The sequence below is a fragment of the Diadema antillarum genome, unplaced genomic scaffold (genome assembly GCF_040938485.1).
Source record: "Diadema antillarum isolate AM-2024a unplaced genomic scaffold, OU_Dant_1.0 seq00001529_RagTag, whole genome shotgun sequence".
In the NCBI taxonomy this organism is placed as follows: Eukaryota; Metazoa; Echinodermata; class Echinoidea; order Diadematoida; family Diadematidae; genus Diadema; species Diadema antillarum.
This window is the reverse complement of record NW_027272261.1, coordinates 552,200-566,200: the sequence shown is the minus strand read 5'-3', so window position 1 is coordinate 566,200 and position 14,001 is coordinate 552,200. Positions and strand designations below refer to the sequence as shown.

Below are 14,001 nucleotides of genomic sequence, written 5' to 3'. Positions count from 1 at the left end.
AATGATGATCATGAAAAAAATTACATGTATGATTTTAAAGGTGTATTTCAAGTCACATGTATGATTTTTTAGATGTATTTCATTTTATAATCTGTAGTTCCCCAAAAGTGATATAAACATGATAGAAACATTTGTAACATCACCAAAATACATCTTAAAAATATAAGGACATCATATTTCCCTAATTTGTTTTAACAAGTTGTATTTCCATATTGTTTAACTCATATCCCTAGTTGAGGTCATATGTTGGGACTTTAACTTCATACAACCAACCAAACTTAACCCGTTGAGGACGGACTGATTTTGCTACAACACGCATTTCCCAGAGACACTTGCCCGAGTATACTCGGGACTCGTCCTCAATGGATTAATAACAGACAAACATCTCAGGATCAACAATAATAATGTCTGTGTAAATAAAGTACCACACGTGTTTGATCTATTCACAAGGCTCTTTTCGTGACATTCACTGCTGCTTGCATTCATCAGGGCAGTCCTTTCTGATCATGGTTGGTACTGCCAGTCTACCACCACAGGGGCCCCTCACCCTTGGCCCTTTGCTCCTCCCATCCTCTGCCGTCGCTTCCTTCCTTTTCCGCCTGTTTTCCCCCTCCATCGTGTTCTCCTCCCCATCTGCCGCACAGTGCTTACCGCTGCCGTGGAACGCCTCCTCATCCTCCATGTCTGTCACCTTGCTGCTGATGGAGACCACCTTCTTCCTTGGGGGCTTGTCGCCATCGGCCGGAGGAATGCTGGGCCTGTTCGTCATCGGCTCACCAAGTGGCTCCCTGCCCGCCGGATTGGAACCATCTCTGTCTGCACGCGATGCTCCCCGCATGGACTCTGATGGCCGCACTCCTGACTTGGAGCCCTTGGTAATCATCTCCCCTGAGTCACCTGGAAGAGCTTGATGGAATTTTCAATGGAAAGTGAAGAGGAAAAGACAAGTCTGAAAGTATCTGCCTAAACATTGTTCCTATCCAAGCAGATGTGTAATGAAAATTGTTGAAATTGTAGAAACTAACTATAATGAGTATCATAATTGGATATATTAGGTTTGATTAAATTGATAAAAACAAAATTGTAAAATGATGCCATACAGAGATTAAATAAATCAAATTAAATCAAATTATCAACCACTGTAAACAAATAAAGAAAAGAAAGAAAGATCATCACGAGGACCCACACACATAAGAGATACATATTATGTCTAACTCTGCACAGCATATTGTGCAGGAGTGGCAATTTCCCTTTTTGGTTGATGCCTTGTGCTCTGCTTAAATGTGAAGTTTGAAGGGTAAACTAAAAGAACCATGCACTGTAAAACCAGAAATATTGGCAGCATGAAATTTTCACAAATTGGAGCCAACGGCCTTTTTTTGGAGCTTGAAATTTTGTGAATTTGCACTATGGCATTCATTGTCAGTAGTGTAGACAAGAACTTTCGCACGCATTTTAATTTCGCGAATCTTCACGACACTCAGGATTCTTTTCCTCAATTGATAGCATCAAACGTAGCATGAGAAGGTGATCTTAAAAAGACTTATTTTAGCAGTTTAACCCTATTTAAACTGGGCTATTTGAGACCAAGTTTTTACTTGGGGGGGGGGGGTCAATTTGACCCTCCCCCCCTTCAGATTTCGGCCGCCGATCGCGCGATTGCCGCAAAATTTTGCCTGAAAATAGAGTCGGATGTCAATTACGAGATTATATGGTCATACAAAAGAAAATATTGGCTTTCTATTTTTAGTAAATTCATTATGCAAATTTACACATGAAGTCATATTTTCATCTATAGTTCCATTAAAATGACTGAAGGATCCCTAAATTTTTGTGTCAGAGTTCCTCAAGACACATCAAACAATTTTCTTGTAAATAAATAGCGAAATCAAAATCAATTTCTTTTGATTTTAATTGTTTTGTTAATTTCTTATGTATTTTATTGTTTTTTCGACCTTTTGTTTTCTTTTATTTTTTGCCAAAATTTGTTGCAGGCACTTTTTCAAGCTTATCTACATTAGAATTGATTAATTTCAATGGTTTGAAGTTGAAATAATCTAATTTATATCAATTTAACAAAAAAAAAACACAATTTGCATTGGATTTGCACACGATATCATGAATTTGAGCCGTTTTTTGGTTGACATGCATATGCAAAACATTACGTAACTTCAGAACAGTGTACCCGGACGTCACAAATTTGGTCTCAAAATATGCGGAAGACTTCAATGAAAAAAGTCATGAAACGACGCTGCAAAATCTTTGCGAATTGCAGAATCGTGGCGCAAAATGTCGAGGGGGGGTCAAATTGACCCCCCCAGTTGGAATAGGGTTAAAGTACTGAGAGGTGTGAGAGTTTGCTTTCTTTTGAGGAACATTTCAAGTCACAGTTCACAAAATTGGTGTAACATGCTTCAATTCTGCAAGTAACTGAATACAACAAGAAACGGGAATGCTCACTAGAAACTAAGGATAAAAAGTTGGTTTTCATCTTTAACTGAGCTGTAGCAATCCATACGGAGCATAACTGGTACAGAGAGTGTAGGAATTAGCTTTCCATACATGAGTGCATGGTTCCGACCGCTTCACTAAGTCAACCTGCTAGAATTTGAGCAATGTAAACATAGGGTACAGAAGTGATGATGTCACAGTCTTTTGTTATAGCTTGGGTTGGAACCAGGTGCAAGCATCATTCGCAACAACAGTGTTCATATTTTTGGCTATGTGAGGTTTTTTAGAACCAGTTTCCATAGCCATGGCTCTGACATCACAGTTTGGAACTCTATTCCCTACCTTGCAAGGGTTTAGAGTCTGATCCTTCCTTGGGCTCTGGTTTCTTTGTGACAAAGTCATCAGGACCAGGTATCCTCTCTTTGTAGCCACCTTTCACCTCTTTATCAACAGCTATACCTATTAGAAGAGATGAATATTGGTGGTTGACTGGGCCATTAACATGATTATTGCTAATTTCTGTTAAAAGGGTACAATAACTTTGTACTTGTCAGCAGTCAAGATTTTCTGCATGTATGCACAACTGACAAATATCATTCAATTGAACAATTTAGGGGCATTCTTGTTTGTTAAAAATTAAGTGTTGGCATTTTCAGCTCCTGATCTTTCACTCATTCATTCAATGACATATATGACTTGTAAGCATGTATAATATTATTGCCATCTGTAGCTCAAAAATGTTTATGAGGAAATGATAGTACCTAAATTTGGTGAAATAGTAAATTTTGATACAGCAGACATACTGTGTTTAAAGAAGCATTTCACAAGTAGTAAGCTGTGAGGGCACTGAACAAACATTGTCACTGAAGGCCTGTGTGAAGTGTGCTATACACAGGGACACATTCAGGTCCTCTTTTAAACTAAGGTGGGTGTACAGATTTCAGCGACTGTATGAGAGGATGCCCCAGACGAGGCAGGATTCTCACCATGTTCAGTCAGCTTGGCTCTGAGCTCGTCAATCTTGACCCCCTTGACGATGAGGGTCGATTGCAGCTGCTGCACCCGCTTCTCGCTGGCGTACAGGTTGCGCTGACACTCGACCAGCCGGTCACTGAGGAACATACGCTGCATCCGCTGTGACTGCAGCTCCTTCTCAACATTCTCTTTCTCCTTGCTGGATGGACAGAAGGAGCAAAGGGTGAAATGTGGAAAATTGCCTAAACAGAAAACATTAATGCACATGCGTTATGGACATCCCATCACTTCCTGAGTAAGATGAGGGACTGTCAGTGGAGGTGGGTTTGCAAAATTTCTGTGATCTATAGTGTGATCTTAAATGTACTTATATCCTCATAGGAGGCAGTTTTCGAGCATGGTATCCTATCAGATACCATACTCGAGAACTGAATTAAATTGCCATTCGTTCTTTCTGAGAACAGTATGGGGCTAGAATTCCCTGTCCTCAAAAATTGTTGCAGTGCCATCTGTGTGAGCATTCCGTAACTGACTAACAGTTGATCACAGTGGCTAGTCTTTGTTCTTCATATTTGTTATATGCTTGTAAATATCTGTAAATAAACTGTATTATAATGTAAATAACACAGTCTGCAAGAATCTTCAGCTTATTGAAGGAGGCAGACTTAACCAGAAGAAGAAGAAGTTCTCTTCTGTACACCGAGTTAGAAATCGGCAGATGCATGCATCTTTAAAAGCAAAACCTTGCTTTGGTAACTCTGGAAGTATTCCTAGAATTTCCTATCATTTCCAAAGAGTGCAGACAAAGGCTTACAAAACAGTATCTAAACTGTCGCGTAAATGTTATAATGTGGCTGTTTAATGATTATGACACACAGCAGACAGATGAATACTGCAACACCAGAAATGTTTGCGTGCATGAAACTTTTCTGAACTTTTCAAGAAGCCAGGATTGGCGAGAGTAAAATATAGTGAAAGATTTGTCTACACAGTACACTGAATGTCAGTAGTAGTCATTCGCAGAAGATTCATACCACAAATATTTCTGGTTTTACAGTACGTTTGTTTCAGAGGTACAATAACATCAGAGGCAGCCAAGAGTACCTAATGTTGCTTTGTGAGTGCAAATCCTTCTGAACTCTGAGAATCATTAAAAAAAAAAACAACAACAACGTGTGAGCATACACAGTACTGGTATGCCTTGTTTCGCAATGTGTTGATACTCACCCTGCCTGGTCCAATTTGCTCTGGTAGAACCTCTTTAGTCTGTCACGTGATGGACTCTCTGGGGCTCCTCCACAATCCTCAAGGACTATCCCAGAGCTCTGCATTTCAAACACAATGTCCATTAATCTTTGTAAACAATTAGTATGATGTCAATCAAATGTTGTTGAATGAAAGATTTATAGTATGTGCCTTCTAGCTGGAAAATACAATTGATGGATAAGTACATAACAATGAAAATGGCAAAGAATCTGTGAGATTTTTGCTATCAAATCAAACTTTGTGAGTCTATCACATCTCAAGACAGGACACAGGATAGAGGGTTACCAGTAGTTTTGTCTGAGTCCAGAATCTCTCATAACCTACGCCACAATAAAGTATAACTTAGATTACAGCGATCTGGACAAAATAAATTCCCCTGACCGCTTGTTGCTACAGACACTGCCACTATCAAATCAAATGCACACTCTCCCCATGTACTTAACCAAATCAATATGGCAATATTTTGTCACTTTTAGCCCTCTTGTGAATTTTACTGCCTAATTATAACTGCGTATGTAAGGGAAGGATAATAATACTACTACTAATAATAATACTGACAATAAAGATGAGAGTAATAAAACTACTACCAACGATAACAATAACAATAAGTAATAACAATAATATGGTCTTCTTCATCCAATGTAGTCTTTTCATTGTTGCCACTGCTCTACCACAGGGCCCTGCCATGCCAGGTATCCATTGATACACCTGGGCCAAGAGGGACATAGTGGGTAAAAACATCTTGTCCACGGATGTTTGCATTTGACAGATTTCAGATTGAAATTCAAGTTTTGTCCACTACACCACAGTACCCCCACTTGGCATAAACTGCTGTTTCAGTGAAAACTGAAACAAACAAACAAACAAACAAACAAACAAACAAACAAACAAATAGCATGATGAAAAAAAAAAACCTCGCATTTTATCACATGACTGCGTCTTGAAATTTTTGATTTATGTGTTGGATAATTACAGGTCCTGGTGTGAAAGACTACCTTCTGGTGGCTCTGGACATTGTGCAGCTTCTGGGTCAGGTTCTGCACGTCAGTCCTACTCTGGGCCAAGAGCTGCTCTAGCTGCTCCACCTGGGAGGCAGCTGCCCCTCCCCTGTCCATCTGGAGCAGTCCAGCAATCTGGTACTGGGATCACCACGTGAGGGCGCAAGACAGAATGAGAGAGGGAAAAGGGAGAAGGGATAATAACATAAGGTTCAAATTTTTAATGCATATATAAGCATACAAGTCACATCTTCTTTTGTATTTGTTTTTCTGTGTAATTGAAAGAAGTTTCAACGTCGACAATGGGAGTAGATTGAGCGAAGAGTGACAGCATACTGCAGCCAGATTACAGCTTTGGGAACTATCAAGGAAAAAATATGCAGGGCTGGCCTTCTCACATTATCATATGACATGACGCAGAAGTTCAAATATGCACTATTTGAGCAAATACCAATAATCACACGACTGGTAGTGGTACATTTTCAAATGAAACAGTCTATTTTATTCACCTACAAGTACTTCTTAAGTGGTATGTTCTACCATAAACGTATCAAATTTACACTTCAATGAACACTAAACGACTGTTTCATTCATATCAAATGTATACAAAATTAGAATGTCTAGTGAAACTACGTTGTACGGCACTATGTTTCAATATGCACATTTCTGTCAGAGATTTTAAGTCAAATAATCCAAATGAGGATTACTCAAGACAAGTAGGCCATGTCGTAATTTGGACTAACCAGCAAGGGAGATCTTGGTATGAAAACAAGAGCACACTCATGTGAGGTCAAGGAATGTGCTTTTAGATCTATCATTAGACTAAATTCTGCCAAAAAAAAGAAAAGCAATGCTACAAGCAGGACCTGGATTCTTTTTTGAGGTTCAGCAAGTCAAATCAAAGAGTTTTTCCTGATATCCCCATTCCATAGAGATTTGTACTCATTCGTCACTCGCCGGAAGCAAAGTTTGTTGCTTAAGCCACCCACCGAAATGTATTGGATCATAATCTGATGAATCCAGCTTGTGCTGGTCGACTATTAGGTCAGCATCAGATATGTCGCGCATTATCCTCATCAGACGATCTTGTCTCATCAGATCACGCCCGACATGCTTGACACTGACTTGATAATCAACCAAGACAAGTCGGATTCATCAGAGTGCCAGCCAACACACTACGGTGGGTGGCTGGAAGCAAAAAACTTTGCTTCCAACGTGTGACCGATGAAAAAAAAATCTCTGTAAAACGGTGGTATTACCTTGAGGTTCTGAATCTGTTGCTTCTTGTGTGTCAGCTGTTTCTTGGCGGCATCAAGGTTGAGCTGCATTCCAATCATCTTCTTCTCCAGTGCCTGTCGTTTGTCCTCAACCTGTGCAAATCAACCATGAAAACAAAGAATTCTATTATCTATCCTGTCTGTTTTACTGTGGAAAACTGGGTAGGTATTGACCCATGAATTCACCGTTAAAGGGATAGTACAATTTTGGTGGAGATGAGAATTGGGTTTTTAACTTTTTGTGAGATACAAAGAAAACACTTATGATATAGTACAGAACATACCATTTTATGAGGAATTCAAAGTTTATTTGACGAAAATTGGAATGACTGAAACATCAAAAAAAAAAAGTAAAACAAAGCGATGGTAATAAAGTGTGGGTCCCACACTTTATTAGAATCGCTCTTTTTTGATATCTCAGCCATTTCAAAACCAATTTTCATCAAATAAACGTTGAATCCCTCATAGAATTACATGCTCTTTCACATTTTATAAGAGGTTTCTCATTATCTCACCAAAAAATGTTAGAAACCTGAAATTAGGTCTCAACCATAACTGTACAATCCCTTTAAGTTCCACAGAACTGAATTGGAACCACTTGCTAGCCCACTCTTGTCCTCAAAGTCATTTCGGTTAAAAATGAACTTTGAAAGAAAGTGTCTAAAATTTGCTCTGAGCAACTGATATCAAAGTAAACATGCTTTCCTTTTGTAAGGGGTAGGATGGCATTTGCGTCATGAGCACGATAACAAATAATTGCAGATGCTGTAATAATCATTACAGGTGTCACAAACCGGTATCCAGTGGCAATATTGACACACCATGCTAGTCAAAGCAGGATGCAATATGGTGGCAGAAAGAGAATTGTCATCTAAACATTGAAGCAAATATTAGGTAATATGTTACTGGCATGTACAAAGGCCATAACAGCATAATCATATGCACAACCTTTCCAGCCATTGCTAGTTTACATATGCTGCCCTGATAGACAAAGCTGGTATTGTATAAATTAAAGCAGCCTGTTACAGTTTATGTCCCACAGTACAGGTGACTTCTGTTATAACAAACTCCTCGAGACAGGCAGTTTTCTTTTGTTATATCACAATTTTGATATACCCCAACCGTAAATTATGTAATGCTACATTGACAATAATTTTGGGACCTCAATTTCTACTTCATTGTAATGATAATTTTGTTACAACAGTGCTTGTTATAACAAGAGTGCAATATAGCAGTTTGCCCCTACAAAATATACTGCTGATGCTTAATTGTCAAAATAGTTGTAATATTACAAAGACAAACAAACAGACTGTTTCCACAATCTGATCTCACCTCAGCAAACAGGGAATTCCCCTTGCTGTTGGGATCTGTCGACTGGAGCTTGATGAGGTCTAGCTCTGCTTGCAGCTCCTGTACCTGGGTGCGAACTTCCTGTTGGTAGTAAGAAACACAGCTATATCCATTATACTTTTTATTTCAATTTATCTGGAGTCGTTTATTCATCTCATTTGATCGGGTAAATTGCCACAGCACTGTTATCCTTGGGGTCCCTATAGGCAGGGCTCGACACTAACGGTGGCCCGGTGGCCCGGGGCCACCAAAATTGAAAGTCAGGCCACCAAATTTAAAAAAGGTGGAAATTTGGTGGCCCGCCTCCAGCGACCAAAATTTTTTGAAAAGTACGTCAATTAATTCTTAACTTTTTGCGCCGGAAATTAGCAGTTATATTAGTTTAAAGGATGGATGAAAAGGACAGAATGAGTGCCTGAGAGTGAGTGTTGCGAGTTTGTTGAGGTTTATTCATGAGTAGATGTATGTCCAACTTCCAATTCTTACTATGACTGGATAAAACTTAGATATTTGACTCATTAAAAAAAACAGGACGTTTAATGTTTTTTTATTGTTTTTTTTTTCGGGGCCACCAAATTTTTCTCTTGGGCCACCAAAAATTTGAAATTGAGGATTTTGGTGGCCCCATTGGGCCACCAAACAAAAAAAAATTAGTGCCGAGCCCTGCTATAGGTGAAATCATTTCAAAACACATAGCACAATGACATTTAACAAAAACAAGACAATAAAGAGTTAACATCAATGAGGCAAATCCTTAGACAAATAAGCATAAGATATAGTTGCCGAGTAAAGGTTCTAGGTCATGGTATGTTAATACATGTGTGAATTAATGAAGTCAAGAAATGTATCTGTTAAAACAATCAACAACCCAGAATTGTATCTGTCTGAAGCATTAGGAACAGTAAAAAATGTAGTCTTATGAAGCTTACCTCAGGTTGGCAGATCTGTTTAGGCTTTCAGAAAGGATTTATAGGCAGAGAGCTTTAAGTAAGAATGTGACATAAATGCCATTTACCTGTAAATTTCTGAAGTATGTCAGACATTGGGTGTGTTCCTCATCTGCTCTACTCTCCAGCTCGGCGTTCTGCTGGGTCAGCATGTGCTTTGCGTAGTGAAGCTGTTCAACCTCATCCTTGGATTCTTTCAGGCGGGCAGAGAGTTCCATCTGTGAATGAATGTTTGCATGTAATTGGGTCAAACCTTAGATGAACATATTGCTGTTTTGTGCAGAAATTTGATGAAACATGGAACTGACTGTCCTCTGTTTTCATGACTGACAAGGTTCGTTGACATCAAATTACCTGTGATCAAATCAAACAAACAAACCACAGTATTCTAGATTGTAAGGTTTTTGTCAACCAGTTGATGCTAATTAAGTGAAAAAGTAATTCCACCTACATGAGATACAACATGAATTTATTCAAACTTAGACTATTGCATAACAGATCACAGAATTAAAATACAATGTACGGATATGTGATATCATTGTATGTGCATTTTAGTAAACTGAAACACTGAGATTGAAGCATGGAGAAAGCAAATAAATGAATAAATTACCTTTTCTGCAGTCAGTGTGTTGTTCTCTTCCTGGACTGCATACATTCTGTCCTCTGCTGACATGGTCTGTTCAAGGATAGTAGCGTTGGCCTTGTCTAAGGCATCCTTTAGGGCAGACTCCGATATCTTTAGCTATAAGAACAAAAAGGAACAGAGAAACACTGTGTACCACATACTCCTCTCATACAATTTACACATGCCATTGTGGTTTTAACTGGCCTGCAAGAGGGTGTAGATCATAAGGTCTTATGTGTATCACAATGTGCAGTACTTAGCAGAAGGGGATAAATCTACACTATCTGGCTACTGTAAAAGTGGAATTTTTCGCGGTGTTGAAATTTTCATGCATTTCGCATAACCAGTGCAAAAATAAAAGCACATAAATATTTTGGCTTGCAAGTATATGTTCCAGTAGTTCATGTCTTGATTCCACAGAATAAAGAACATGCCATCAAACACATCTTATCTGGCCTTGCACGAAAAATTACTCACACGAAAATATCCACGCTTTTTACAGTATTAGTGCCTCTTTCCCTGGCTAGTCACTCAAGGTCTTACGCTTGGAATGCATGTCAAATTAGAAGATAGGCATCGTGGTCTGAATTCACAGGCATAGTCAAAATCAAATCCATGATTTAGATCAGTCCTTTTACTTGATGTGTCACGTGCATGAACTGTCTGAAGACATGAAGTACAGCTGTATATAGGTAAAATAACAATAATGATAATAATAATCGCAATTTATATTGCACCAAGTCCATTAAATAAAATGCTCAAGGTGCACTCGAAGATGATGATATAAAGGTAAGATAGAGATGGGAACAGCAAAAAACAAAACAAAACAACAAAACCCACCCATTTAGAAGCCAATGGAAGATTATATTGATCAAGTTGGTATATCAGTAAAATGAGACACTGAAAGATAAAAAGATATAAGGATAGCTAGATAGATAGAAAGGTAAGAAGGTAGATAAATAGATAGATGGATAGATAGACAGAAAGATAGACAGACAGATACATACGGGTAGATAGACCAAAAAAAAAAAATAGATTGACAGATAGACGGAAAGAGAGACACAGGGAGACAGATAGAGAGAGAGAAGGATGTTGGGAAAAACACCAGGTGAGAACGATAAAACTATGTGAGAAAATCACTCACGATGAGGATAGAATGACAGAGGTATTAAAGAGAGAAGAGGACTCTCTGGGGTTTACTGGGGACTTTAATTACCTTCTCCCTCAGTTGTTCATTTTCAATCCTGCCATGCTCCAGGTCTGACTGGAAAGCCTCGCTGGTGGCTCGCAGCTTCTTCAGCTCCAGGGAGTGCTTGAGCTCCATCTGCTCCCTGACGGCTGCAGTCTCCTTCTCCTTGCTCTCCTGGAGACACTTCAGCTCAGTGGCATGGTACTGCTCCAGGTGCTCCTTGTTGGCCAGCTGCATTTGCAGGGTGTACTTTTCTTGCTCCAGATCCTGCATTGGACATTCATGAGGCAAAGGGTGACACATTACAACATTTGCTCCTGGATGGGTCAAATACTGTTAGAATTTGAATTCACCTCGATTCAGATTGTGCAATTCAACTTTAATAAGCTTTCTATTCATTTGATGAAATGAAAAATGTTCTGCAAATTCCTTGTCATCTCTTGTCTTTAAATCAAACCTCGTCTATTAGTTCTTGTTTAGCAAAAATTGAATTGAATTGCATCTCACAGAGTCTCACATACATAAAACAAGGTTCATATTTGTCAACTGTTGTCACATCTTTCTCTTAATAAACTGACAATAAAGTGAAAGGTTAGCTCTGAATTATTGGAATGCATTTAGAGTACAAATGTACTCTCAGTCTCATAACATACTGAAGCATCCATTTGTACAGTGCATTTTCATGATTATTCAACTAAACTTTCATGCAGTTACATTTCTATTTCAGCACTTCATATGGTACTGATAATTACAGTGAAACCCCGTTATAACGTGTTCGGTTATAACGAGGGACCGCTTATAATAATAATAATAATAATAGTGAGACTCTTATAAAGCGCTCATTTCTTCCTAAAAAAGATACTCAAGGCGCTATGAGGTGATCACGTCCGTCCCGCTTTCTTTTGCATGTCAACCTACGGCAGAACGAATCGGTTATAACGAGTTCGGTTATAACGAGATTCCGGTTATAACGAGGACAATTTCGGTGCATCATGATAAAGAAAAACATAAGCAATTTGATCGGATATAACGAGGTTCCATTTCTTGACTTTCCGCTTTTAAACATGCGACAAACGAAACATTGAAAACCAAATTCACGCTATCCATGTACAATCTGATTTTGTTCATTGTCATTTTACACTGTATTTCACAAACGAAAAAAACAAACAAACATCATTCTTACAGAACGGTTCAATACAAGAGGAAGAGATAGGTGTAGAAATAATCACAAATATGATCCTGCCGAGTAGGCCTACTTCTCAAGAACATAATGTGCAACTATTATGCGAAGAGATTTTTGGAAGAAAAATAAAAAATTAAAGCATTTCAACCCCTACTTTTTTTTTCGTCTTTTTTTTGGTATTAATTCACAAATAATTCCCTTTATTCTCTCAATAATAATGATCCATAATTCTGTAAGAACAACGCAAAGGATGTTCATAAGTTTGATTGATGGGTATATGACGTCGTGTTTATGTTTGTCTTTGTTTTAGATGCGTACTGTTATAACAAGGTACCGGTTATAATGAGGTAATATCGCCGGTCCCACAAACTTCGTTATAACGGGGTTTCACTGTAGCAGAAAATACCTGGAATGACAGTGCAATATCCAAAGATGCAAGTATCACAGACAGCAAACTTCTTTAAGTAAGAAGTGAACACAACAAACATGCATCTGCAGAGTACTAAGGCAGGGAATTACACATCGAACTGCAGCTGTACATTCTCATGTTTACATAAATGCTACACAGCCAGTAAGGTATCCAGTGAATAGAATGGGCAGAGTTGGCAACAGAGGCAGATCTACACAGTGACAAGGCTATCAAAACTTATCATAATTAATTACCCTGATTTGAGCTGTGTACTCATTGACGAGGTCCTCATTCTGCTGCTCCAACTTGTGATTTTCCTCCAGCAGCTGCTTGCCTATGGTGGCCGCCTTGTGGAGGTTGGCATCTTTCTCCCGGAGCTCCTGCCGAAGTTCCTCCACTCGGCTCTCCAGTGTATCCATCTGGATCAAATATAGTCAGAGTTTGATTGCAGAAAATGGTTAAGTGCCATTTCTATCCATTTTGAAGGGAGTCTATAGACTAAAATAAATTCTTTCCAGTGAAACCTCATTTTTGACATAAAAAACATTCTTATTGTTTATGTTATGATTTTTCTTATTATTTTCTTTAGGGTTTTTTTTAGCAGCTTTACACAACCGAAAACATCTCAAATTAACAAGAACAGTATTAACTTGTTTTGCGATCAAAACTATTTAAATGCTCCTGAACCTTTCTTGCATAGAGTCCTGTCATTGAGGAATAAACCATATAATACACCATATCTATCATTCTTTTCATATTACTGGTGAATGAGCAAGCAAAGGGAGGTACGGTGTTATACCAATTTGTTCACTATTTCAAAAGGGGCAAAATATCAAACTAATGAATTTCCTCCACAGCTTGGTGTACCATTAACTGGATTCATGAGATTGCAGCAAAGTGATATTTTTGCCACACTTGTGAAGTCATTGTCGGAGACTGATCTCATTCTCTTTATACTGAAGTCATGTTAAAACAGGTCTGGAAGAACAAGACTGCCCCATATTAGGACAAATAGGTTCAGACAATTTTTCCTGCCAAGTATAAAATGATAGCGTACAATTGAAAGTTTGTTTGGTAATCCCGCATTCGTGCCTGACCCTCTACATGTACAGAGAGCTACCATATACAAACTGTAGGTACAAGGTAAGTTTAAATGTACCATGCATACCAGGTGCATATCAGAGGGTACAATGTTGCCACACTACTTGTTTCAAGGAAAAGAGAGGACTCGTGATTGTTAATTTTATACACATGTACTCTCTTTTTTTTCCTCTCTCTTTTCTGTTCTGTCTTTTCATTGTCTTTCCTTGCTCTCTTTCCTTTTGTTTCTC

At 38.6% G+C, this 14,001-nt stretch overlaps 1 protein-coding gene across 1 annotated transcript; it reads right to left on the bottom strand.

The window, feature by feature from the left end:
• Nucleotides 1-466: 466 nt before the first annotated feature.
• On the bottom strand, nucleotides 467-13,089 carry LOC139710404 (protein Spindly-B-like). The gene is made up of 11 exons (XM_071622319.1): nucleotides 12,925-13,089; nucleotides 11,106-11,345; nucleotides 9,875-10,006; nucleotides 9,333-9,482; nucleotides 8,300-8,398; nucleotides 6,950-7,060; nucleotides 5,688-5,831; nucleotides 4,654-4,751; nucleotides 3,438-3,625; nucleotides 2,794-2,910; nucleotides 467-906 (listed from the first exon to the last, which is right to left on the bottom strand). Exons 1-11 carry the CDS (start codon nucleotides 13,087-13,089, stop codon nucleotides 467-469), a joined length of 1,884 nt encoding a protein of 627 aa, XP_071478420.1.
• Nucleotides 13,090-14,001: the final 912 nt, after the last annotated feature.

Bases quoted from the DNA above. Each gene is read 5' to 3' on its own strand.
- LOC139710404 (XM_071622319.1), bottom strand. From the start codon at position 13,089: ATGGATACACTGGAGAGCCGAGTGGAGGAACTTCGGCAGGAGCTCCGG. The intron at 7,061-8,299 runs GTGAGATCAGAT...TGATTTGCACAG, and splicing joins GGAATTCCCTGTTTGCTGAG to GTTGAGGACAAACGACAGGC. The intron at 5,832-6,949 runs GTAATACCACCG...TGGTGATCCCAG, and splicing joins AACAGATTCAGAACCTCAAG to TACCAGATTGCTGGACTGCT.